This window comes from Drosophila arizonae, chromosome X (genome assembly GCF_054131065.1).
Source record: "Drosophila arizonae isolate 15081-1271.41 chromosome X, UAZ_ARI_1.0, whole genome shotgun sequence".
Classification (NCBI taxonomy): domain Eukaryota; kingdom Metazoa; phylum Arthropoda; class Insecta; order Diptera; family Drosophilidae; genus Drosophila; species Drosophila arizonae.
In genome coordinates this window covers 19,106,925-19,134,244 of record NC_142927.1, presented here as the reverse complement: position 1 = coordinate 19,134,244, position 27,320 = coordinate 19,106,925, and the positions used below count along the sequence as shown (strand labels likewise).

At 48.8% G+C, this 27,320-nt stretch overlaps 2 protein-coding genes across 4 annotated transcripts; one reads left to right on the top strand and one right to left on the bottom strand.

Moving 5' to 3' along the window:
- Positions 1–878: 878 nt before the first annotated feature.
- LOC108619366 (uncharacterized) lies at positions 879–22,595 on the bottom strand. 3 transcript variants are annotated; one of them, XM_089473372.1, is made up of 7 exons: positions 22,332–22,595; positions 15,771–15,948; positions 7,331–10,568; positions 4,916–6,578; positions 3,122–3,849; positions 1,732–3,052; positions 879–1,353 (listed from the first exon to the last, which is right to left on the bottom strand). In XM_089473372.1, exons 2-7 carry the CDS (start codon positions 15,906–15,908, stop codon positions 1,254–1,256), a joined length of 7,188 nt encoding a protein of 2,395 aa, XP_089329498.1. In that variant the 5' UTR covers positions 15,909–15,948; positions 22,332–22,595; the 3' UTR covers positions 879–1,253. The 3 variants fall into 3 exon arrangements, with proteins under 3 accessions (XP_089329498.1, XP_017871408.1, XP_017871410.1); XM_018015919.2 differs by having other exon boundaries at positions 879–3,052; positions 22,332–22,593; XM_018015921.2 differs by having other exon boundaries at positions 879–3,052; positions 22,383–22,593.
- Positions 22,596–23,740: 1,145 nt separating this feature from the next.
- Positions 23,741–24,256, top strand: LOC108619380 (serine protease inhibitor swm-1). Its single transcript, XM_018015940.2, has 2 exons — positions 23,741–23,901; positions 23,968–24,256. The coding sequence occupies exons 1-2, from the start codon at positions 23,745–23,747 to the stop codon at positions 24,171–24,173; spliced, it is 363 nt and encodes a 120-aa protein (XP_017871429.2). The 5' UTR covers positions 23,741–23,744; the 3' UTR covers positions 24,174–24,256.
- Positions 24,257–27,320: the final 3,064 nt, after the last annotated feature.

The following is a 27,320-nucleotide window of genomic DNA, read 5'->3' as shown; positions in this document are numbered from 1 at the left end:
GCCTTCATTCTGCTGGTCGCTCGCCGAACTCTTCGACTCTGCTTGTTTGTGTGGAATGTATTTTTAATTTTTTCGATGTTTTTCTCGGAGAGATTTTTGCACATGCTTGCAATAATTCATGCCAGGGCTCTGTCTGACAGCTGAGGTCGCCGCCTGGTCAGTGATAGTTGTACGCGACTGAAAGTTAGATCTGTATTTCCGCTGTATAACAGCTGTATGACAGTTGTATAACATACTGTTATACATTGCTAAATCATATGTTGGGCATTTGATTTTGCTTTCAATGTATATCAGAGGCAGCAGGCTCTATAATTCTGTATAACAGAATTCAAGTGTATTTTATCATCGTTTCAAAGGGCTATTTGAGGAATACCTTCATACTATTAATTTATAACAATCATATGTTTTCTATAAGAACTTAGGAGCATATTTGATATTAGAGAACCACGCTATTAGCTCGAATATAAGTATAACAGTTGCTTGGCAGTTGTATGAGAGTAGTATTAGAGAATTCAGTTGTGCCTTTTCGACTGTTATACATGGAAGGCATAAGCGTATTCCTCTCAACAAAATCATTTACTTTTACTTGCAGTATATAACAGTTATATATCAGTTGTATAAGAGCTGTATAACAGAATTTAATTGTCTTTTTATTTCAAACACTTCTAGCCTTGTTCTATTTGAGTACACCACCTAGTCTTGCCATGTGTAATAGTCGAAAGTTTGTATAACCTATTTGAAAAGTGTTATACGATAATTGCTATTCGTCGAATTCCCTAATAGTTTCATTCAACGTATAACAATCACTCGTTAGTCAAGCGAGAGCTGTATAACATTGGTATGCCAATCGTATAACAGTTGATTAACAGTATAACAGCTTCCATGAAAATTCATATTTATTTGCACTTATTCATAGATATCTCCGCAAAACTATACAAATGGATTCTAAATGCATACAATTTAATCTGTGGCTTCATTGAAACATTACAAATTACAAATGCAAGCACGTACGTGTGTGTGTGTGTGTGTGTGTGTGTGTGTGTGTGTGTCTAAACATGCCCTAGTAATCTAATGCTGACGCATATTCTGTATAAATAAATAAATAAAATGCAATAACTAATGCTACGATGATCAGTACAGGGTGTCTCCGATTAAGCCTATAAATAGATGTACGCTAAAATCTAATATCAATCGAAGAGCGGAGTGTGGCATGTGGAATGTGGCAAGTGGTGGGTTGGGGTATATCAGGCAACTCAGACGAGTCGCGCCGCCGAGCAGGTGGCCGGAGATGTCGTGTTCTGGGCCTCCGCATCGCCAGCGCCGATGCCAACCACCAGGCCGACGGCGCCGGCGGTGGCCAGGACGCGTTTGTAGTTGCTGCTGCATTGGGAGTCGGCCACGGAGCGACCGTCGCCCTCGTCGCGGCGACAGAGCTCGGCGGTGAATGGGGCAGCACTGGTGGCGGCCACCGTCTCCAGACGTCGCTCCAGTATGTCCGCGGTGGTCAGCTCGCTGGCCTGGACCAGGCTGCTGGCGGGCACATTGCTCAGCCAGGGCTTCAGGGTGGACTTCTTCTGCATGGTGGCCGCCTTGCAGCGGCAGACAACGTCCGCGTGCTCGCCGCAGATGGAGCAGAAGCGTTCGGTGTCGACGACGCCGGAGACCGGATTGGTTTCTGATTCGCCACCGCCGACGCCGCCGCCGACCACGGTTGGTATTGTGGCGCCGGAGGAGCTGCCGCTCAGCTCCAGCTCGTTAACTGCATCCACGAGGGTTTTGATGGCTGCCGCATTGCCAGCGGATGAATTGTTGGCCTCGACCATGGCGGTCACCTCCTGCTCCTCATAGTTGGGATTGAGCAGCAGCTTGGAGAGCGGCGGCGCCAGGCCCAGGCCCAAGTTGCGCTCATGGTACAGCTCCGAGATGCTGGGCGTCAGCTCGCGATTCATGTGCCGCATGATGCTGTCCTGGATGCACTTGGCGCTCGGCTTCACCGGCGTCTCCTCCATCGGCTGCTTGGGCTCGCCCAGCAGCTCGCTGTCGGCCGGCGAGAAGTACAGGCTGGCCGGATTGAAGGCCACGCTGGCAGCCTCCTCCTCCGTCAGTGTCAGCGTCTTGCGCTGCCCCCCACCGACCACTGCGGCGCCGCTGCCGGCGACGCCTCCCACTCCACCCGCTGCTCCATTCGCCACCGCTGGAGCATTCAGCTCGGTGCGCACGCTCAGTCTGTCCATGAATAGAGCGTGCTCCTTGTTCACTCGTGCCGCCAGCGAGCTCTGTGCGCTGCCCAGCTTGATCTTCGGTTTGCTGCGTCCGCCCGCGCCCAAATTGTGATAGACGGGTGGGCGTGGCGGCGGCAGTGGCGGCTGCTGCTGCTGCTGTTGCGTCGTCAGTTGCTGCTGTTGCTGCTGCTGCTGGGCGCCAGCAGCGGCTCCACGGCGCAGCACTGTTGCATGCCCGGAGCCCTCCCAGTCCGTGGTCGTGCTGCTGGCTGAGCTGGAGCTGTCGGGTCGCCGGCTCGTGTTCGGCAACGGCGCAGCCGAGGGAGCAACTGAGCTCGGCTGGGCGTACAGGCAGCGGATGCGCGTCTGGTGGGCCAGGGCCAGCGATAGGCTGGGATCGGTCACCGGCGGACTGGGCGTGAAGGCCGCATCGCTCTCGCCTCCGCCGCCGGGCCGCGAGACGCGCACCGGGCCGCGCAGGCTGGCATAGCCCAGGCGCGGAGCCGGCTGCCCGTTGCCCGCCTGCGTGGCATAGCCGTCGGAGAGCGAGTGCTCGCTGTCCGTGGTGTTGGCCAGGCTGGAGTCCAGGCCGCCGCCGCCATCCGGCTCGCCGCGGCGCCGCACGTACGAGATGAAGGCGCTGCGCGGATGCAGCGGCAGTGGCGACTGTGTGGAGCTGGTGGCCGTGGCCGGCGTGGAGCTGTTCCCATTCGAGGCGGCTGGCTGCACGGGTGGCGTGGTGAGCTCCGGCTCGGCCAGGGATTCGCAGCTGCTGCTGCTGCTGTGAGCAGACGAGTCCAGGCTGAGGCTCTTGGGCGCCTCATGGGTATCTGCAATGGATGGGGAAAAGCATTTGAGTGTCAGCTGAGTGGCGCCAGTGCCCGATCCGCTTAGCTTACCGAAGAGCGCCAGCAGCGCCTGCAGCACGAACTGGCAGTGACGGCGATTGGCCTGCTTGCCGGTGCGCAAGATGACCTGGTCCGCGCCCACCTCCGTCAGGTCGAAGCCCACCGAGGCGAGCAGCTCGTGGCAGCCGGCCACGCGCCACAGCCGCACGCTCAACGGCATCTCGATGCAGGCCTCGGCCTCCGGCTTGGCCGGGAACTGGGCGAGGATGTTGCGCACGACAGCTATTATGTCATCCGCGTGCTCCGCACTGTTCACCAGCTTGGCCAGCGCCTGCAGCGTGGCGGGTGTCAGGGCCAGCAGCGCCTGCAGGCTGGCCGAGCACTGCGAGAGTCGCTCCTCCGGGTCCGTTTGCGGGAAGAACACGCTGGAGGGTATCCCATTCGCGGCCGGCTCAAAGCGAAAGCCCACCGCCATTAGCAGATCCTTCCAGCCGGCCACCGGCCCGGCTTTGTTCTCAATGCTCTGCTGGGTGGTGTACATGGCGTTCTTCTGCCCCCGATGTATCCGCTGCAGGCTCTTCTCCACCAGATGCAGGCACACGCGCAGCGCATCCCGGCAGCGCTCCGGCGTGCGCAGCAGCTCGCACAGAGCGTGGCCCAGCAGGGCCACCTTGTTCGACAGCCGCACATTGGCGCCCACCAGCAGGAAGCCGGCCCAGTTGGCAGGGTGTGCGAAGTGCTTCGTGTGCTGCACCGTCTGCATGGCCTCGGCCAAAGCGCTGTGAGGGCGACAGAAGGTCAAGTTCAAGGTCAAGTTCAAGTTTAAATGTCATTTAAATAAATGAAATATTTAACATAAATAATAAAAACATAATAATACAATATAACAAATAAATAAAATATTAGAAAATAAAATATTTAAATAAATATAAATAATAGATTTGAAGTCAAACATAAGAATATGGAAAAAAAAATAGATATTGAACATAAATATTTAAATAAACAAAATAGTAGGCTATACATAATAATAACAGAAATAACATATTAGAAATAAATAAATTAAATAAATAAAATAATAAACTAAACGCAACAAATGCGGAATAAATGAAAAATAACAAAATAAAATGAAAATATATAAAATTAAAAAAAAAAAGTTTTCAGCAAAACGTAAGAATATGGGAAATATTGTAGATTAGATATTTAAAATAAATAAAATATTAAAAAATAATATGATGGATAAATAAAAAACAATTTTTGTAAGTAAATAAAATTATTGGTTATAAGCAAAACGTTATTATGTTATGACGAATAAATGAAATATTAATATATAAATTATTTAATATATAAAAAGCATTAAATAAAACATAAAAATACAGGAAATAAATCTGGTATTTAAAATAATTACTAAATTAAATAAAATAAGGAACTATAAGCTAAACATAATATGGCGAATAAATAAAATATTATAAAATTAACTATTTAAATAAAATAGAATATTATTAATAGAATTATTATCTGAAATAATCAGACATAATAAATAAATTTAAAAAATAGTAAATTAATATATATTAAAAATAAATATAATATATAATATATTAATATATAATAAATAATATATTAATATATAATAAAAAAAATTAAAACATAAGAATAATATATATAAAAATAAAAATTTATATGTTGAAAATAATAAGCTACAAGCAAACCATAATAATATGAGAATTAATAAATCAAATATTGAAACTAAATAATTAAATAGTTACAGACTAAAAACATAATATTGTAATAGGAGGAATAAATAAAGTATTAAATATTTTATGTAAGTAAATAAATAATTTAGCTTACCGTGCCGCTCGTGCACCTTGCAGCAGGGCCGAGTAGAAGGCGCGCAGCAGGATTTTGGCCGCCGTCTCGGGCACGGGCCAGAGCGAGATGAGGACTGCGCCGGCGCCGGCCAGGAGCCAGCCGCCGGCCAGTTGGGCAACGCCGCTGCCCGTTATGGGCTCCACTGATTGGTAGGAGCTGAGCACGACCAGGCGGGCGCCGAGGCGCAGGTGTCGCAGCTCCGAAGCGGCCAGTGTGAAGTCCGAGAGCTGCGGCTCGTGCGGCTCCTTCTGCTGCTGCTGCTCGGCGGTGACCACATCGCCCGGACTGAGCACCACAGCGCCCAGCTTCCAGCTGAGATTGGCGGCAAAGTGCACGCACTCGGCGCTGGGCAGCTCGGCCAGCACCGACTCCTTGGTGGCATTGCATCCGGCCAGAGCATTGGCCTGCAGCATGTCCGCCACCATGGCGGCCTCCTGCAATGCCGCTGGCGACTCGGCGGCGGCCCAGCCCCAGCGCTCCGCCAGGGCGGCGGGCACCCTTGGGCCGCCGACGACCAACGCCGTGGGCGGGCGTCCACGATCGCGCCGGCTCCTGGAACGGCCGCGCAGCGCCTGCAGCGAGGGCGCCGTTAGCAGGGCGCAGCGCTCCGACAGGTACTCGCCGTCGTCGCCGGCTGCGCGCAATATGGCGAATGGCACCAGGTAGAGGGCGCTGTCCAGCACTAGGATGAGCTCGCGCCTGCCCTGCCGCGAGACGCTGGCGCCACTGGGCAGCAGATCGTCGAAGGGCGCCAGCAGCAGGTTGTAGAGCGTGTGCAGGCAGGCGGGGCCGCGCCAGGCGGGCGGCGCGGGCGCTCGCCGGGAGCTGCGGCTGCCCACCGAGCGTGTGGAGCCTTGGAGGCTGGCCACGGAGCCCAGCGAGAAGAGCGAGCTGAGCGAGTAGTTGGACGAGTTCAGCAGCTGATTGCGGCTGACCATGCGCAGAAAGCCGCCGCCGCCGGCCCCAGCTCCGGGCAGATCCTCCAGCAGCTGCTCGCTGCTGGCGCGCCATCCACTGCCGTCGCCCTCGTGCAGCAGGTTCTGCGAGTTGACGCCCAGATTGTCGCGCACCATGTTCACATAGCGCTCCAGCAGCTGCTGGCCGGCTGGCTCGGGTTCGTCCTCACGCTGCTGCTTCTGTTGCTCCGGCTGCTGTTCGTCCTCCTCCTCCTCCTCATGGCACTCGCTGAGCGACAGCGGCAGCTGCAGCGTCTGCGCATCAATGCGCGCCGCGTGGAAGCGCACAATGCCCGCCTGCGGCTGCAGCAGCCACGCGTAGAGCTGCTCCCCGGCCAGGCTGTAGTAGAGCACGGGCATGCGGCTCCGATTCACTGCCTCCAGAATGGCCTCGATGTCCGCCGTACCGTTCGCCGTTGTCCCAGTGGCTTTGCCATCACAGCCGACTGTGGCGTCGGCGCCGTTGCGCGCCTTGCAGCGCTCGGCAGCGACCAGTGCGTCCTCGCTGCGCTGCAGCGCCACCAGCAGCTGCTGCAGCAGATGGTAGCAGCTCGTCTGCAGCTCGTAGAGTGCGAGACGCGCCTCCGGGCTGCGCTGCTCCTGCCGCACGGACTCCAGCAGCTGGGCGGCCGTTTCCAGTTGTATGCGAGCGCCTTCAGCGTCGCCAGAGGAACGCAGAGCAAGACCTGTAGAAGAGGAGAATATGATAGAGATTGAGTGAGAGAGTGAGTGAGAGAGAGAGAGAGAGAGAGAGAGAGTTGGCACAGAGAACGGTAAGTGATCACTATATAGTTGAGACTGCCCTGAGACTGAGAGAGTGAGTGAGAGAGAGAGTTAGCACAGAGAACGGTAAGTGATCACTATATAGTTGAGACTGCCCTGAAGAGCTTACATATACTCCAATAGTCTAACGCTTCTTCTATGTATGGGGGTCTACTATGGGCAATTATTTGCTCAACAAAGTTTCTTAAGTATGGAATTGCCTTATCAGGCTTTAAGAATGTTATGAAGCCCTTGAGGAAAATAAGCTCGATGTGCGCGTGTTATATACAAGGAGCTTCAAAAAAACATTCAAGTCTCTAATTCTTATGGATGCTGAGATCGACGCATTCACACATTCGACGTACGGGAATTAACGAGTAGGCAGAGGTAGCTGCCTGGAGCTCCCCATTATAGAAATGAAATATTCTTTGAAAATGAATTATAGAAGAGAACGAACGTGAAAAAAGGTGCCCACAATTTGATGGTTGTCTAGAAGGGTTAATCCGGCACTGGAGCTATGTTCCTAGAGCAACTCAACTCGTCCTTATCCACTATATGCTATGTAATCATACGCCAAAGTTCTACATTCAATGGATTCAGGGTATTATGGATGGGAGAATAAGCGTGAGAGAGAGCGCGGAGCGAGGGGGAGAAAGATCTCAACAGAATCACTTACCCAGTTGATGTCTTATCTTGGCCTCCTCCTCTGACTTGCCAATGGACTGCGCACTGGCTAAGCCCTGCCGCAGATACTCCACTGCCTGCGCGTGCTGCTCCAGCTGGTGATGCACACGGCCCAGGGCGCCGCAGGCCAGCGCCTTACCCAGTCGATCGGTGCTGAGCGCCAGCTGGCGCTCGTAGCACTTGAGCGCCTCCTGCTGCTGTCCCAGCGCCTCGTGAACGGCGCCCAGATTGCCGACGGCGCGCGCTTGCAAGGCCGGCGCCGCCAGCTCTGTGCAGAGCTGCAGATCCTGTTCGTGCAGCTGCAGCGCCTCCGCGTAGTGTCCCATGCGCTGCTGCACTTGTCCCAGGGCGCACATCGCATCCGATTCGAGGGCGCGATCCTGCAGGCCGCGCGCCAGCTCCCGTTGATGCTCCAAGCAGTTCAGCGCCTGGGCATGATTGCCGAGCGCTGCGTGGACATGGCCCAGGTCGCCATAGGCGAGCGCCTTGATCTCGGCGCTGTGCAGCTCGTGGGCGACGACCAGACGCTTCTCCAGGCAGACCAGCGCCGCCGAGAGCTGGCCGAGTGCGCGTCGCGCCTGTCCGAGGCCACGGTAGGCGCGCTCCTGATCCCGATGACTGCCCAGGCCCAGCGCCAGCTGCAGCTGCCGCTCGTGGCACTTCAGCGCCTCCTCGTAGTCGCCCAGGGCGGCATAGCAATCGCCCAGGTGGCCTAGCGCCCGGGCGCGATCCGCCTGCGTCGAGGGCAGCGAGACGCGCTCCAAGGTGCCCAGCTGCGCCTCCAGGCAGCCGATGGCCGCCTCATAGTGTGCCATGTTGAGTCGAGCAATGCCCAGATTCCCGTGCGCCTGTGCCTCGACAGCTGCGTCCCGTTGCTCCTGGGCGCGCTCCAGCTGCTCCTGGTAGCACTTGACGGCGTGCGTCCAGCTGCAGAGCGCCATGTGCACGGCGCCCAGATGTCCATGGGCGCGACACTCGCCAGCCAGATCGCCCAGCTCCTGGCGCAGCGTCAGCTCCTGCGTGTGATGGCCCAGCGCCTTGTCCCAGCGCCGCAGGAGGCGGTGCGCCAAGCCCAGAGCTCCACAGGCGGCCGCCTCCATGGCTCGCTCGCCGGCCGCCCTGGCCAGCGACAACTGGCGCTGGTAGAGCTTGATGGCCTCCTCGTGGGCCCCGGTGCGGATGAGGATGTCGCCAATGTTGCCCAGCGCCCGGAACTTGGCCGGCAGCTGGCCCGTGGCGTGGGCCACGGCCAGGAAGAGCTGTTGGCACTCCAGGGCGGCGGCTGTGTGGCCCAGCGCGAGGTGGGCCAGGCCCAGATTGCAGTAGGCGCGCCCCATGTGCGGCCGGTGCTGCGCGTCCTTGGCCAGGGCCAGATCCTGATCGTAGTAGCGCACGGCGGCCCGGTAGTTGCCCAGGCAGTAGTGGGCATAGCCCAGCAGGTGGCAGGCCTTGCCCTCCGCAGCGACGTCGCCCAGCTCCTGGGCGAGCATCAGGTAGCTCTCGTAGTGCGGCACCGCCTCGGCGTACATCTGCCGTGCGCTGAGGCAGTTGCCGAGATTGAGCAGCGCGCAGGCCTCGCCCGCCGCATCCTTCAGCGAGCGGGCGGTGGCCAGGTGGGCGCGGTAGTGCGCCAGCGCCGCGTCGTGGGCGCCCAGCGCCTGGTAGGCCACCGCCAGATTGCCGTGGGTGGCCGCCTCGGCGCTGCGGTCGTTGACGGCCTGGCTGATGGCCAGCTCCTGCTTGTGGTACTTGACGGCCGCTTCGTAGGCGCCGGCCGCCGCATGGGCGTTGCCCATGTTGCCATAGGCCCGCCCCATGCCCGCCCGGTCGCCCAGGGCGCGCGCAATGCCCAGATGCGCCTGGTGCAGCTTCAGCGCCGCGTCGTGGGCGCCCAGCAGCTGGTAGACGATGCCCAGGTTGGAGCAGGCGCGTCCCTCGCCGAGCTTGTCGCGCGCCGCCAGCGCCATGGCCAGCTGGCGCTCGTGCCAGCGCTTCGAGGCGGCCGCATCGCCGGCACAGCGCGCCGCATGTCCCAATCCCGCGTAGGCGCGCGCCTCGATGCTCCGGTCGCCCAGGGCCTGGGCTATGCGCAGCACCTGCTCGTGGCAGGCGGCCGCCTGGCCGAACTGCCGCCGCTGATGGTGGGCGGAGCCGAGGTTGGAGTAGGCGCGCGCCTCCTCCACCTGGTCGTGGAGCTTGCGCGCCAGCCGCAGGTGCTGCGTGTGGCAGTCGAGTGCCGCTTCGCACTCGCCCAGCGCCAGGTAGACGGCGCCCACGTTGCCGATCTCGCGCGCCTCCTGCAGCCGGTCGCCGAGCTGCTTGAACAGCTGCACGCACTGCTTGTGGGAGGCCAGGGCGTTGGGGTAGTCGCCGCTGGCCGTGTACACGTGGCCGAGGGAGGTGAGGGCCGAGGCGGCCGCCTGCGTGTCCTTGCACTTCATGGCCAGCACCAGCTGGTAGCGGTGCGCGGTGAGGGCCTCCTTGTAGGCGCCCTGGCTGAAGTAGGCGGAGCCGAGGTTGCCGTGGGCGCGGCACTCGCCGGCGGTGTCGCCCAGGGACTTGGCCACGGCCAGATCCTGCTGCATGTAGCCAATGGCCTGGTCTAGCTGATTGAGCGCCCAGTGCGCCGAGCTCAATGCACTGAAGACGGAGCCACGCAGCTTCAGCGAGCAGCTGCCAATGCGCAGGGCCGCCTCCAGGACGGCCACCGCCGCCTGGTACTGCGAGGCCTGCAACAGCTCCTGCCCCACGACGGAGCTGACCACGAACGGCGACTCGTGCAGCTGCATGGCGCGCAGCTGCTGCAGCGTCGGCTCCAGAGCGGCACGCAGCGGACTCTTCAGCGAGGCCTCCACCAGGCCCGCCAGCAGCTGCTTGTTGGTCGGCTCCTGGGCCAGGCCGGCGGCAAAGGAGGCCAACGCCTCGCCATACCTGCCCAGGCACTGCAGCGCCACGCCCTGCCGGAAGTACGCCTTGGGCCACTGTGGGCACAGCTCACGCGCCTGCGTCGCATCCTGCAGCGCCGCCGCGAACTGCCCCTGCTTGAGGCGCGCCGCCGAGCGGTTGCTGTAGAGTATATGATTGCCCGGATCCAGCTGCAGTGCGTCCGTATAAAGCAGCACCGCGGTGGCAAAGTCGCCGCTCTGGCAGGCGGCGTTCGACTGGCGCACCTTCTCCAAGAAGAGCGCCCGGTTCGCAGCGGGCAGCTCCGGCGTGCACTCCGGCTCGTTCTGTAAGCGAAACATGGTACGTGTTGTTAGTATATGTGTTTTATGTTGATTGAAATTGTAGCTAAGCTGGGAGTAGATCTAAATAGTTTTGAGCGCCTGCTATATATATGTATATAGAAACTCCATGAGATTTTCAGGAATTCCTAGGGGACATCCCTCCCATATGCTTTGCATATTTCGCTTTGCTTAGATGTGCTCCACTGCGCATTGTCTACTTGCCACACGGCTCCCGCCTCTACCCCTGCCTCTGCCTTCGCCTCTACCCCTGCCTCTGCCCCTGCCTCTACCTCCGCCTCCGCATGCATGCGCTGAGCTGTAATTACGTTAAATTGCCGCCACTGTAATCACCATCGCAGTCGTCGTCGCAGTTCCACTTCAAATCCATGGCTACAGGTATGCGAGCACTGAGTCACGTTTCCCGGCGAACTGCCAACTGGTGACTGCCAACTGGCGACTGGCGACTGGCGAATGCTGAGCAGGCAACATCGAATTGCTGTTCCGCCGCAGCAGCTCGGCTCGTCAAATGCGGAAGCAATTCCACGAATTCGTGGCCCAAGAGCTGCGCAGCCAGCGGAGGGAGCCACTGGCCAGGCAAAGTGTTGACTCTCTGAGCCTTTTTTGGCATAAGCCAGGCTAAGACAAGAAGGCTGGCTAGCCTTTGCGAAAACAACACGGCAACGGGACCGGCGAGGCTGCAGCTAAGGCTGCAGCTAAGGCTGAGGTTGAGGACGAGGACGAGGCCGTGACAAGAGCGTAGAATTTTTACATATTTTTAAAGCAATTAAATGGAATGAGTATGCAAATGCATTAGGCCAGCTTCACAGACACAAAAGCTACTGGCACTGCCGCAGCCTCTGCCGCAGTCGCAGCAGCTGCCAGAGGCGAATCCAAAACCAAGCAAGAGCAAAGCGTTGAGCTCTTTCCTAGAAAACGTGCACAGCAAGTGCCAAGTGCCAAGTGCCAAGTGCCGTTGTCGAAGAGTGAAGCGTGTAGCAGGAGGCGGTGGCAGCAAGGGGGCAGGGGGTAGTTGGGGCGTGGGCTACGGATAACGTGCTTAGATTAGCCTGCTGGCTTGCGCTGTCCGTTCTTCATCTTCTTCTTATGATTGTTGTTGCTAGTTCCTTTCATTTGTTTGTTTGTTTTTTTTTTTTTTTTTTTTTTTTTTTGGGTCCAGCTAATGCGAATAAATTAACTCGTCGATACATGCAGCTATTCAGATGTACGTGCACATAGATACTCACACAAGTGGCAGCCACAAAGTGTATCTGACAGATGCAGAACGAAATTTATGTTTTATGCAGCCATTAAAGCCCGTGTTCGTGCCCGTCCCGTTCCCTGCCCCTGCCCCTGCCCCTGCCCCTGCCACCGTCCGCTGCTAGGCGATAAGCCAAATGGAGTGGGCGTTACAATGAACAACAAGAAGAAGATGAAGCGGAATATAACAAAACAATCAAAAGCGAAAAACAAAAGCAAATACACGCAAACCGAGAGAGAGAGAGAGAGAGTGGAGCAGAGAGAGAGTTAATGTGTGTGTGAAAGAGAGAGAGAGAGAAATGGAGGGAAACGTCGAACAACTTTAAAAACCACTCGCATAACTTAGCAAAATGAAATTTTTGCACAGCGTTGGCGTTGCTGGCGCAGATCACAGCAAGCAGATTGGCCCAAGACAGCCAGCCCCAATGGTCAAAGTCAAATAAACACGCATCCAACATGCTCAGGCTAACCCAAAGGCAGACGAACGAACGGATGGACGGATGGACGGATGGACTGAGCGGGCTAGCGAACAGAGATCAGTCGTCTAAGGCCAAGCTGAGCGGAAGGGAGCGCCGTTTCATATTAGCTGATATTATCGTTCCAGCTAAAAATAATAACTGGCAGCGCGCTGCGAGCGTACCTAACAGCTACGAGTTGGGCTTTAGCCTTTATCCGAGGCAAACGAAGTGTCCCGGATAACTTTGGATAAGCGGCAAATGCTTCAGATTACAATCGAGCCAGACAACTGGCTATGAATCGGTTAGACTTTTATTGTTCTGCTTACTGCTACAGCAAACCTTAAACAAAATCAGCCAACCTTAGTCTAAGCTGAATCTCCAAAGAAATCTCCTAAGCCAAACGGACCAAAACTAAAAAAGATTTTCATAATTTTTATGTTTCATGCCAAATACTTTCCAACGAATCTTAGCTACATTAACTTGAAAGTAGTCTTAGCTGCCTAGATTCTGCTTTCTAGGCCAACGTTGGGGATCTTAGTTAAGTATTTCTATAGGATTAAGAGGGACCTAATGGCCACTGCTAGGCTTGGATAAGTGATATCCATTGCAATCTATAATTCTTAATAAGTTAGCCTATTTCACTGATCTAAGTAATTGACACATACATATACATATATGTGTATATATTTCATATGCTTGTAGCCCTGAGTCTGGCATACTTTTGAATGGTTCTTCTATTCTATTCTTGTCCTCGGCTGATTGAACACCTTTCAGCATTTACTGTGCGGATAAACATTTTGCTGGCTTGGTAAATCGCTTGGCTTGTCAAAGGGACAGTTGCGAGTCCATTGCATTCAACTGTGCTGCGTATCAATTTAGGGATTGGCGCCCAAATGCCACATAGAGCAGTCATGTAAGCTGATACGTTTGCTGTCCTGCTCCAACAATTCCAGCTAAAGCAACAACAAGAGCAGCAACACCAGTCCAAGAGGCTCCTCTGTTTAGAAAAATAGTCAAGAATCTTGTAGCAAGAGACTGCCAGATGTAGAGACACAGAAAGAGAGAGAGAGAGAGAGAGAGAGCGAGATTAAGGAGAGAGGCAGCCAGAGAGCAGGAATGCTTGCAGAAAATGAAACAGCATCAACTGGAGAACTGGTCGTGCTTTGGCTGCCTGGGCGGACAACAGTGTACAAGCAGGGGGTGGGGCGTGGCACCCAAAGCTGCAACCGCAGCAGATCAGGCTTCAGGTTGTTGCCTGCCATGCCACATGCACCACATGTCGATGTTAATGTGCGTGAAGTGGTGGAGTGATGTGGCGTGGTGCGGGGTGGTGCGGGGCGGCGCCGGGCGGGCTGTGGCAGGCGGCAAGTGCCAACTGGCCCGGGCAATATGTGAGCCAGTAGCACGCCGCGCTCACCCCATCCCATTCCCGCTCCATCGCTGCATCCCCGTTCCCGTGCCATGCCCGTGCCATCCCCCGTCCCATCGATAAAGTCGCCGCATTGGAATGCTAACAATTTCACGATTGCTTGTGGCGCACATTGGCATGTTTTGCGCTCAAGTCAAGAATTTTATTGTAATTTAACGCGTAATAAAATAATTTGCTGTTGCTCTTGCGTTCGAGGCCTGCCCGAACGGGGCCAATCGTGCTATCCGTGCTGTCGTTATCCGGCTGCTGTCGCCTGAGCTTAGGGCGAGATGTAGATATTATCCACTGAGCTGAGCTGAGCTGAACTGAGCTGAGCCCAAAATGAACAGATTCAGTTTCTGTCATCTAGCAGCTCGGCTGCCAGCCCAGGCGGATCAGCCAGCCAGGCAGAGGGACAGACGAACAGACGGACGCAATGGACAGCTAGTGAGACAGCAGCGGGCAGCATCTAAACATGCGCCACAAACTTATCCAACATTGTTGACGTTGTCGTCCTCAGTTTCAATCCCAGTCCCAGTCCAAGTCGCAGTTCAAGTCTCGACATTGTCGTCGTTGTTGCCCATGACATGACAGCGCGGAATATGATGAAAGGGCCTAGGGTGTAGTCGGAGCTGAAAAAGGGTTTGTGTGTTTGGCGTTTTTATCTCTGCGCTTTGTTTAATTTGGCGTGTGTTTCATTGTTGTTGTTGTTGCTGCTGTTGTTGCTGTTACTGTTGTTGCTGTTGTTGCTTAACCCTTTTGTTGTCTCGCCGCTCAGTTAATCAACATTGAAATCATTTTGCCATCTTTTTGATTATTAGCGCTGGCTTCGTTGATTGTTTCTTCTTCATTTTTTTTTTATAGCCACTTCTTTTTTTTTTTATACCCTGAACCCATTGAAAATGGGAAATCAGGGTATAATGGTTTTGTGAAAAAGTATGTAACGGGCAGAAGGAGGCGTGGCAGACCCCACAAAGTATATATATTCTTGATCAGCGCGACGAGCTGAGTCGATATAGCCCTGTCCGTCTGTCCGTCCGTCCGTCCGTCCGTCCGTCCGTATGAGTGCGTCGATCTCAGAAGTTATAAGAGCTAGAGAGCTGAAATTTGGCATGCATACTCGTGAGTACCATACGCAGTACGAGTTTGCTTTATTTTTTCGATAAATCGTCCGATAACTTTTTTATCGAGAATAATCGAAAAATTGATTTTGTTTTTTCAGCCTAATTTGAACATTTTTGGACCTGGAGTCTTCAAATTTGTGTTGTGTATAAAGTTAATCGATACAAAGATTTTGGAATTTACAGATTTTGGATACCACGCCCCCTTCGCCCCCAATTTGTAAAAAACGCATTTCAAATACTAGAGACTTGTGCTTTGGAATGTACACACATATATACCATATGATTACACTCAAAAAGTTTCATTAAGATCGTATGTTTACAAAAGAAATTATTGGACAAATAAATTCTCATAATATTGCCCACACTGCAGCGCAGCCCAAGCGCAGTCGCTGCTTACTGCGCAGTTAGCAGAGCGCAGGCTTATGCGTGCGTGTGGATGCATGTGTATGTATGTGTGCATAAAAGAACTGCAGAATGATTAGAATATCAGCTTGGAGGGTTCAGGGTATCTCCTAGTCGAGCAGTCTCGACTGGAGCTTTCTTACTTGTTTTTTTTGCTGTTGCTGCATTTCGTTTTCTTGTTCATTTTAGCTGTTGCAGTTGTTATCCGTCTTCATTTTCAAGCGCACTCGATGATTAAGTTTCCATGAAGGCCATAAATAATTGTCATGATGCATAAATTGGGAACTTGAAATGCATGCAAACATGATCAGCGCTCGGTGAATGGCCATAGAGATAAAGGCAGAGCGACGTTTATGTTATTGCCCACTGCAGTGCTTGACTGATAGCACTCTTAATTGCCTTTATCCGGCTTTAGTTGCATACATTTTAAATCATATCTATCTACGTATGTATCGTATATAGATATGTATGTATACATATTAATCCACCTACTTTTCTCATTTCTATTCTTTGAATTGTATTCACACCCGCCTCCAATTCCCATGCCCAGACTCACCTCGGAGAAGTCCCGCTGCGACATCTTATTCAATAGCTGCTCGCCAACAGCCACTTTGCCATTGTTCTCATTATTATTTGCATGATTATTTGCATTAAAATTTAATGGCAAATTTATAAGATTCTCATAATTCGTCATTTGTATGCAAGAACCATCAATGCGCCTTCAGCATGCCGATCTGTAAGCAAACAATAAGAAGACCAGAGTTAAACAAAAATGAAACAAAGACATATACAGAGAGAGAGAAAGAGAGAAGGAGAGAGAGAGGGAGAGAGAGAGACGCTGCAGCTAGATATGTGAAACAAAAGTTTCAAATGCCTCAACGAGAGAATTCTAGAGAAGTTCGCCTGCTGCTGCGGTTGCTGCTGCCTGTTGTTGTTGTTGTTGTTGCTGTTGCTGCTGCTGTTGACCAACGGCTCTTATGCAAATTTAGACCTGGCCGCAGTCACATAAACTTGACAATTGAATGTGGCCATAAATTTCCCAGAGCTGAGACGTGTCGTCCGCACCAGCAGCGGCACAGTGGCCGCAGCCGAGCGGTGCGAATTCTGCCGCTTTGCTCGCCAGCGGCGCCTCAGTATCGCAAGCATCGAGCCAGGGCGCAGTCCTCGACTCGACTCGATTCGATTCCAGTTTCCCATTCATTCTCAATGTCCGATCGAGCCGGTGCTGCGGCTGCGGCTGCGGCTGCGGCTGCGGCTGTGCATTGTATATTTAATTTGTTATCATTTAATTGGGTTCGGCAGTAGCTATCGACGTTTTTAGAGAAAGTTTACATTAGCCAATTTAATTAAAAAGAAAAAGAAGGAAAAAAAACTCAGCCCAGCAGCCGCAATGTAAAATTGGCCAAATCAATTCCATCTCCATTGTCATAATCAGCGGAAATTGATGCTGCCAGCTGCTTGGCTTCGGTTTCACGCTCACCATGCCGCAGCCCGAGCTGAAGCCGAAGCCATATGCCGGCTTGGTGAATGTGTGCGCATTCTTGCTGTGCATTAACATTAGCATTAGCATTAACATTAATTGAAATGTTACGCTATTACGATGACAAAAGACTTAGGCGACAAACCTGAAATGCCGCAAGCCGCACAAAGAAGCTGGCGACACAAAACTCGTTGCGGTTAGCTCGTAGTGCCATGCCCCAGAAGGGCTTGGCATCGATATTCTAATTCCACATTATGTCATAGAGAATCCATTTGCATATACACATTCACATATGCTAACAGCCATTCGAATGACATTCAGATTCCAGTTCTCTAAATGCTATCTAATGGTCCATTTCTTTGACTTTTGCTGCTTCTCTTGCGCTCCGGCCATTTCCGCTGGAGAATCGCAATCACGGCAGATATTAAACGTTGCCGCCTTTGTTTGTTCCGCCTTTATGGGATCGGCGTAAAGTGCTTATCAATTGCGCCTTTATTGCTTTGATTGTTTTTTTTTCTTCTTCTTCTCTTTTACCTCTCTGTGTGTGTGCGGCCGCCTTTTGGCATTTATTCTGTTTTTTTTTTTTTTTTTAATATTTGTCTCATTATTTTTACATATACATTTTTTAACGATTATGAAGCCCGGTTTCATTACAAATGAGCTAATTTAGCCACATTAATGGCTTTATAATTGTGCCCCGGCCGCTCGTTTTTATGGCCCTGCTCTCATATTAACCCAAGTCGCTGTGACGATTGCGGAGCGTTCTTTGATTGCCTCCGCCAGAGAGCTGATCGAGTTCGAGTCTCTGATGCTCTTTTTGCTCGCCCGCTTCACGTGCAGAAATGAAGTCATACGGGAAATGGCGGCTCTTAGGCCCAAACAACGATGCCATAAATCTCACTTTCAATGCTTCATTTAATGTTATTTTGTTTGTTTTATTTTGTTTTGGCATTGCCATTGTTAAACACTGGAATCGAAGTCGCAAACACAATGCAGATAATTATAATATATGGAATTCCTCGGCACTGAAACTTAAGCATGTGAATTAAACTTTGCCTTAAACATAATAGTCATTTATGCTCAAAGCAAGGTTTAGTTCTCATGTTAACGAATTCAAATGTATGTATGTATGTATATAAACAGAGTTTCCTTCATGTTTTCCATTGATGTCGACTATTCATTATTATATTATGTAGTATTATTATTATATCATATTATTCGAGACAATGTCTAAAGACTAATGTCTGCTAATCTAGAGATTTCGATTTTCGATTGGGTGTGTGTGAGAAAACAAATAAAAGTTTCGCTATGTTTGTCAGATTTTATACAGTCGAGAAACGAAATAAACTTTAATCTTGAATTTGTCCCACATAATTTCCTTTAATAAAGGTTTTCTTTAAGAAGATTAATTTTGGTGCATTCGTCAATATTTTTGATACTCTAGTTACCAAATATTCAGAATGGAACTTTTAGCAAAAAGGTTACATTTTTTTTTTATTTTTTATTACAGTAGGATTCGCTCATAAGGACGCTCAAGGGACCGTCATTATACCTGGAAGAAGCTAAAGCCATATACGTTTACTTATAAAAGTATGTTTAGGGACCAGAAGTTTTGTCGCAATAACCGTACGGACGTTATAAGTGGAGTCGTTATAAACGACTTCTACTGTATTTATTAAATTTTAATTTTTTTTTCAAAATAGTTTCTGAACTTAGATTCAATTTAAAGGAAATTACAACAGAATGTAATAGAAAAAAATGTTCAAGACATTAACTTAAACTCATTCGAAAATATTCAAAATTAACGGAGAATATGAAGAGAACGTTAACCTGATGACACACAGTGTATATATGTATATGTGTATACATACAGCATACTTACACTGTGCGTCATCAGAGCAAAGCGTTCTTCATATCAACATATGTATATGCCCGAAATATAATGCCCAATGCATTTCACTCAAATTAAATTTGTTGCAGCCCTGGCAACTATCACGAGAATATGACGCGGACTCTTTGCTTTGCTACGATAGAAGCCGTCCACCCTCATAAACTTATAGCCGAGTCTCGCGGAGAGTCTGAGGATGGTGGCAACAGTGCTGCGCATTGGCTGCTTCGTTGGCGGTCGTCCAACGAGCACAAGAGACAGCCCTGGGCAACGGCGGCAGCGGAGAACCTCAAAACATGGAATTGGTTGGCGCAAGCAGAGCCGGGCGAACGATCTGGGTCTTTATTACAACATCTATAAATGATTTCCGCTATTAAAATAAAACACTTTTGCATAATTTTTCACTTAGAGAGGACAGCAACAACAAGAACCACAACAATGAGGAGAACAACGATTGAGGCGGAGGCAACAGCAAACGACGAAAAAGAAATTCCTCACGCTTCAGACGCCCGTGAGGCATGCCCGAAAATTCCGCAAGACAACGCCTACCCCGACCCAGGCTGGACAGAGAGACAGCCCCATCCCCAGCATGGGCAGCCCCATCGCAAGCTGGAGCTAAGTCCCTGCCTGCAGGAGGCTCGTTGATCGTCTTCGTCATCGTCATCGTCGTCATCGCCGTTCGCTTTTTGATGATGCCTGCGCGCAACCTGTTGAAATGTGTGACAAATTGGGCGTAAAGAGTCGAAGTGAAAAGGATGCCCCTGCCTCTGCCCCTGCTCCAGCTTCTCGAGCGCTGTCCTTTGCCGCCCAGCCCAGGCTCATTAAGTCTGAAACGTGGGCGTGACGTGAAGCGATTTTGTTACGTTCTCCCTCTTGTTGCCCATTTCTTTTTTTTTTTTTTTCGCAACAATTTCTTCTGCAAGCCACAAAAAATTTGCTTAAGCACAGCCAAAAAATTGAGCCATAAATTTCAAGTTGATTAACATGAAGCGCACTGCGGATGCACCGTGGCAGCAGCAGCAGCGCGGGGGCCACGCTGAGGGGGGACAAATTGTTTATGTGCGGCTACTTATGTTTAAGTGCTTAAGTATTTGGTGATATTTTTCAAAGCGCACTATTTGATAAGCACTTGAAGAGGCAGAAACGAACAAACTTTAACAAAGCAATCAATTTGTTGAGCATCAAGTATGTGTGTAAATGTGTGTGTGTGTGTGTGTGTTGCCCCAAGGCAATTGAAATTGTAGCTCGGTTCGCGCTGTGCTCGTTCTGTGCATGAAAGAGCAATGGATTTGTTCAAGTTCGTTGCCTAAGTCTTTTGTTTGTGTCTGTGGCGGGCCAAACCGAACCGAACCGAACTAAAATGAACTGAGCTGAAATGAAATGAAATCTTTGCTTGCGGTTATTGCTGCGATTGGTCACTGCGGCCTTTACTTGGCAACTTGTCTATGGCCGGCCACACGCTCGCTCGTACAATTTCATTAAATCTCATTAAAATTTTTTGGCCATTTTGCTGTTGGTGGCTGCAGAGCCAACAAACCGTGCAAGAAAACCCAAAACGTATCTGTGTGTGAGACGTGGACCAAAATGAAAAGCAATTTTAATGAAGCCAAACGTCGCTGTAGTTGTGGCCACCGAGGCCGACTCCGAGACACTTGTTGCTAGTTGTTGCGGCTGCTGCTGCTGCTGCTGTTGGCCACATTGTTGCTGCCATATAAGCTGGCATGCATTTGCTGTTGCCCACAATGCGAGTGGCACGATGTAATTGACATCATTAGACTAAAGCGCGAGCAGCGAGCAGCGACCAGCTCAGCCAAAAGGAGCGCTAGAAAGTGGCCTGCCCCACCGAGGGGGCTGGCGGGCCAGCGGGCCAGCGCGCAAGACCCGTTATCAACGTTAACCGTTCTCATATGCCAGGCCATGGCAATGACCCACCACATCGGCCACTAACCGGGCGAGATTTTCAATTTTCAATTCCCGATTCCCGATGCCCAGCTTCCAGTGCCCTTAATCTATGCAAATCGTCTGAGAAGCCAGGCCATACCCATATATATATATATTAACATATATATGTTTGTATCTATTTAGTTTTATTGATGCTGTGCGTTTGGGTTTTCTCCCATTTGATTTATGCGCCGCACCGGCTCGGCGCATATTAATTTTGGTTCTTTTCGTTTTTAGTTCTTTGCTCTTTTAATTTTCCTGGCTTTGTCTAATAAATTTCATGTTTAAGCATTTTCGGGCTACAAATTTTCACTGACAATTTATGGCCTCCACTTGCCGTGGAATGTGGCGACAGCGTCCCGAACTGGAGTCGCTGACGCCTCGTCGTAAATTGCTGTCTAAGGTATGTGTGCAGTGTGTGTGTGTGTGTATGTGTGTGTGTGTGTATGCACATATATACATATGTTTATATATGTATTGGTATTTAATTTGTTTAGGTTTCTGGGTTGCGATCAGCTCGAGACTTGCCATGAGATTTTACAGTTGCTTTTTATAATATATAGATGTATATCTATGTATATACGTATATAAAACTGAGCAGTGTAAGGCAGAGCTTGCAATTTACTTTAGCTACATATATGTATATAAATATATATGAATATATATATTCGATTCTGTGTCCAATTCACAGCTGATGACTTTTTAATGCCTCGCATCCATTTGTTGTGCTCTTTGTCTGCTGTACGTCCAGCTGCGTGGGGATTTGGTTTGATTAACTGCAGTCGTTGCTGCTTGGCTTATTATCATACAAATGACTTAGGCAACGAACTTGTTGTATACACATACACACACACGCGCGCACAGAAAGAAATAGAAAGAGGGAGAGAGAGAGAGAGAGAGAGAGAAAGAGGCGCTCTAATGGCCGCATTAATTTCACTAATTTCAAATATTCGATTGGCTTTTCAATGCTTTTGCATAATAATAAATAATTGCCTCAAATTGTTGTTGACTTTTTAAATTGTTATTGGGCAAATATTTAAATAGTTTATTGTTGATTTTTATTGGCATTTAAGTTGCTTAAGATTCTGTCGATGTCGAATTTCGTTTTAGCCTTTGAGCTGGCCACAAAGGCATTTGGGCATGCCCAGAGCCAACCGCCTTAAACCAATGCACACACACAGACACACATGTGGTATTTCACTCTCTTTACACACACACACACTCGCACACACTCTCACAATCGTGGCTGAAACAAGTCAGGCAACTTTTTTATTTTTTCCTCATTTTATTGGAAGCGGCCGCCGCTTTGGATTGCCTTCCTTTTTCTCTTTACTACAACTACTACCACTATGCAGTTGTTGTTGCTGTTGTTGTTGCCTTTTTGTTATTAGTAGCATTTACTTTGGAATGCAACAAAGCGAGAACGTTTCGAAAAATGACGACGACGACGACGACGGCGACGACGATGCTGGCAGCGCCTTTGGCCATTGACGTCTTGTTGCGAAAACAGAAAAATGCATGGCCTGGTTAGCACTCCACTGAGTGACAGAGAAGGACTTAGCTAGCGACACAGAGGGAGCGAGTGAGCGAGAGACAGATGGAGAGAAAGAGCAAGGGAGTGTGTGAATGAGCAGCGAGCCAAAGAAGTGGAAGAAGAAGAATCGCAAAGAGTGGGCGACCAAAGCTCTGAACATATGTCAAAAGCTGTCAGAGTTCAAAGGCCGCAAAGGTCCGTTGATCGCTTCTTTAGCACTATCGACCGTTTACATCGGCCATGCCAGAGATTTGGCTTGGCAAGGGCAACTCACGCTTTGGCACACAGATCACGGCACAATCAAATAAATATTCACTTTATATACCGTTGTTGTTGTTGTTGTCGAGATGCCCGAACACAAATATAAAAAAAATATTAAGTAAATAAATAAACAACAACAAAAATCAATGAAAAAAAAAAAAGAACCGAATCGCGTTACGCTTTTTGCCTCGTTGTTGAACGCGCCGCATGCAAAACTCAACTAAGGCGAACGCGAAGAAGGAGACGGCGACTCGCGAACAGAGCGAGAGAGCGCCACAAAACGAAACGAAAAACAGGTACAGAGCTATAACAAGTATTGCGACCCGTTTACCTGTTCGAGTCGCTCAGCTGACGCTGCCAGATGCGTGCGATTTGGCGCTGATCTGGCAGCACGCAGTGTAGCCAGATTGCTAGAGAGAAATGACGATCGATAAGACTCAATATTCGATTTCCAGTGGAGGGAAATATATGTGAAGCAGTAAGAATAGAATTGAGCAGCGAACAGGTCAAAATTTAAGATGCTTATGCTAACTTACCGGCTCACACACTAGTTAAGGTTTGGAGCAATGATCCGCCGTAGAGCCTAAGACTAGAAGTTGTAATAAATTAAGCTGAAAAAATTTGAATAAATCAATAAAAATATATTATTTATTATAAAGTTCATGAATATTATATATAATAGTAAAAATGAAAATTCAATTATAAAATTTATAAAAGTAAATAAGGTTTTATATATATGTAGTCAGGCAGTTAGATGGGATATTAAATACTAATCTGTTGATATGAAAAATGTTAATTAACTCTCCACATAATGTTCTATATACAATAAAATTAGTCAAACATCTTAAGGGGAATTTGTTGCAGATGGAACAATATAGTATATCAGAACCAGAGTTATCTAAAAGGATCTAGAGGTTTCTAGATTAGGCGATGTTATGCAGCTATCATCCTAAGATCCTAAACCTAGCCTTACATCTGACTACCAAGCTAAGGAAGAGCAGTCAGTCTGCTGACCTAAAAGAGTCCTGGTAGGATATATAGAACATATTTAGCAAATATTGTAAAAGTAATTCTCTTCTATATATATAAAACTAATTTGATATACATATGTATATAAATATATATCTCATCTTGGATCATTTCCTTATTCCACTAAATGCAAAGCTGAAAGTAATATATAAAATTTTTTACAGACATATAGATACATATATATCTATATATTTATGTATATTATATTTATATATATTTAAATGTTTTATATTTACACATATTTCAATATCATGCCTATTTCTCAGACTTTGTAGCATACTTTGTGGGCTCAGCACAATAAAAATGTTTATATGACTCATTGTCTGGTCAGGTGCTTCCCCAGCGAGCAACTCAATACTATCTTGGTTAAACATCTTGATTAAAGCACGCTCGACTCATGCAAATCAGTTCAGTTCCCAACGAGTGCTGCGACTGGAAACATTTCAGGAAATCAAGAGAAGCCCGAAAGATGTCTGCGTGCAAAGTGCTCAGTGCTCAGTGCCTGCTGCTTGGTGTCTGCCTTTTGGCCTTGGTAGCTGCCCAGGTGGCCATCAGTAAGTGTTGGAAGGGCGCGGCGCTTGGCCTAATGCTAATGCAAGCTGCTTGCTAATCCTTTGCAGCGCCTCGCGCATGTCCGGCCAATGAGACATTTCTGCCCTGCGGTCCCAGTTGCCAGACGGAGTGCGCTACGCTGAACCAGCCCTGCCTGATCAGGCATATTCGCTGCCCCGACGGCTGCTACTGCAACAAAGGCTTTGCCCGCGACTCCGCTGGCACCTGCATACCCATCGCTCAGTGCAGCAGACGTGGCTCCCACTCCAATTAAACACAATTCAATTGATGACAAAAGATTCCCAAGTCGATAAACAGCTGTCGAGTTTTATTTACTTGACCGTGTTATTGTTTTTATTGCCGCGTTTTAAATTATGAGTCTAAACAGTGCTCCATAGGCTCTTAAATGGGGCTTAATTACAATCAACATCTGAGTAATCACAAATGCATTTTAAGTATATGTAGATATAGGTATATGTATATGTATATGTACATATGTATTTGTATAGAAGTTTTTTAGTTAGCATTTTTGTTTCCAGTAAGAATATTCTGATTTGATAACTAGTTTGTGAAGAGCACAGCTTTATAGAGGAAGCTTTATAAGGGGAAGATAAGAATAGCAAAAGTTTGAGCATTATTTTTGATACCTTCGTTGATGCGAGCCACAGTTTGACATGCTCTGCGCGGAATCCACTCTTTTGGCCTTGCTCTGATCAGTGGGCTCGTGTCTTAGCTGTGGTTCGTGCACAGGCTTAAGCGTTGACGCCCTTTATTTCTGCAGCTAGATCGAACTGAGCTCATGTCATGGCTGTGGTTTGTGCATAGGCTTAAGCTTTGCTACTTGCCTAAGATCGAAAACGGCGTGTGTCTTGACTATTGAGCTGCAGTAGAATGACTGTTATATAAACTATAATGGTATTCTAGGTGAAAGACATTTAGACCGAGAAAGATCATAATAAATTCGGCCTTTTAAGTTAATTTTACGCAAGATTAAACTCAATTAAGTTTTTATTTCTAGTTTAATTTTTTCTGCCTCACTTAATAATGAAAATGCACAAGACAATTTCATTTAGTCTTCGAAGTCAAGAGATGTCAATTGGATTGTGAAAAACGAAAAACTTTATTTTTTGTTCACATAAAGTTGCCGCTTGACTAGACCTGAATAAATATTGGCTGGCTTTGAAATACAAATATACAGTGGGTCTTATCAATTGACAGCCCAGCAGCAGCAGCAGCAGCATAGCAGCAAGAAAGGTGCAAAAGTAACGAAGAACTTTGATGCTAAGTAAATCCTCAGGTACAAAGGCTCTGCATTCAAAAGTGAAAAGGGGTCAGGGCAGAGACACACATAGAGAGTGAGAGAGCGTGAGAGGGTGGGTGATGGAGTGGGCAGAGTGGAAAGACTTCTCAGAATGGGCTGGCCGAAATGGGGGCGTTAGTGAATCGAGCGCTGACAACATGCAAAATGTAAATGTTTGCTGTCATTGAGTCGAAAATGTTGGCTGGCGCCCAAACCAAACGTTAATAAACTCACGTCAGCCGCCTACTGAGCGGGGTGCTCAATTTACAGGAGCAAACACGATGGCAGCCAGTCAGAGAGTCAGCCAGACATTTAGCCAGCCCCGTCTCTCCCCACCATCTGCTTTCTTTGTGATTGCGTTTATTTCGGGCCTTTTTCGCATTCGTTTTCGCATTCGTATTCGTATTCGTATTCGTATGTGGCCTCCAATTTCGCATGCTGCCTACGGTCGCTCTGAAAGGAACTGACGGTCGAATTTGAAATGCAAACATGTTTGTAGCAGCACGGCTAGCCCATATACACCATACATCAGACACCACACACCGCACACCACACACCACACACCACACACCACACACCATATACCATATACCATACACCGCATGCCATACACCATATATATACACCATATATACCGCATGCTGTGTATCATCGAGCATGCAACAGCCACGCCCTCGCCCCCACACGCTCCACCTTGTTAGTCTATTTGCGCCCGTGTGACTGTGTCAAAGACGCAGCGTGGCTGCGCGCTCTTCAGATTTGTGTATTCCTCAAATTCATTCAATTTCGCAAAAAGGAAAAACAAAATCGAGAATAAAAAAAAATGAAAAAGAAAAACATCGATGAATGGCAGGCATAGCTATATCGGAACAGCCAGCGGAAATTCAAACGCAATCAACATGAAAAACTCAAGGGAGTGGCAAAAAAAAAAAAAAAAGAGAGAGAGAGAGAGATAAAAATAACCAAAAACCAAAACTCGAATAAACCAAAAACAGCGAACCGGAAACAATTCACTACTATCAAGTGGTTCAGTATGATATACGTCGGTCCTTGGCTGCTCTTCAATCTGAGATAGATGATATATGCATGTAAGTGTGAGAAAACCTGACGAATGTACGTTAAGCTGCACTGGTTTGAGAATGATCAACGACTGGATTGGTATATGTTCTATAGATATATAAATATGTTTATCATTGATCTCTATCATATCTTTATATCGGGTATATCGTTCACTGTGCATTTATAATGTCTCTACCATTCAATCAAGGTACAGAGCAGTTTGAGTTCTATGCTCCTAGCCAGCATACGTTTGTCTTTCTTCTAGACTGCTAAATATTTTAATTTTAATTGCCTATTATATTAGACTAAAAAGTCCCTTAATGCTCCAACAAAAGCTTAAATATAATAAATTCGGTAAGCCATATATTCAACTGTTTGAAATGCTCCTCCTCTTGCCCGAATGTAATAGTCTTGCGTTTGCCATATAAGAGACATATTTACACTCTCTCACATGCACACCAACAACCCACACACACACACACATAGAAAGATACATCGACAAACATTGCCCCCTCCACCCGCACACACACGCACGCATCAAACGTATCATATCGTATTCATCGACATTCAGTCCTTGAGCATCAAGGGCCAACCTGTGCCTCTGCCTCTGCCTCTGCCTCTGCTCTGGCTAGTGAAGTGGCGGCAGGCTCTCGGTCTCGCACTCTCCTGGTGCGTGCAACGTTTCAATTCACAACTGACTGACTTCTGGGGCCCTGGCCATAAAATACTCATATAATTTCAACTTTATCTGGGAGGCTGGCAGTCAAACGATTGGCATTGAAATGGGTGCAAAATGTGCCCAATGCTAAGTTTTTAATACAATGCGATAGAATGTTGATTTATGGCCAAAACATACAAGCACAAACACAGACACACACACACACACACAGGCACACACATATGCGCATATTTTGGCCCCATTGTTGTGCGCTGCTCCAATATCTGTGTAAGCAAATATAATGCATTTGTTAATATGCTCGCAATTTTTTTGAATTTGATTTCAAATATTTTTATTACCAACAACAAACATTCGCGAAATATAGCTGTTAAGGGGGAAGCGGA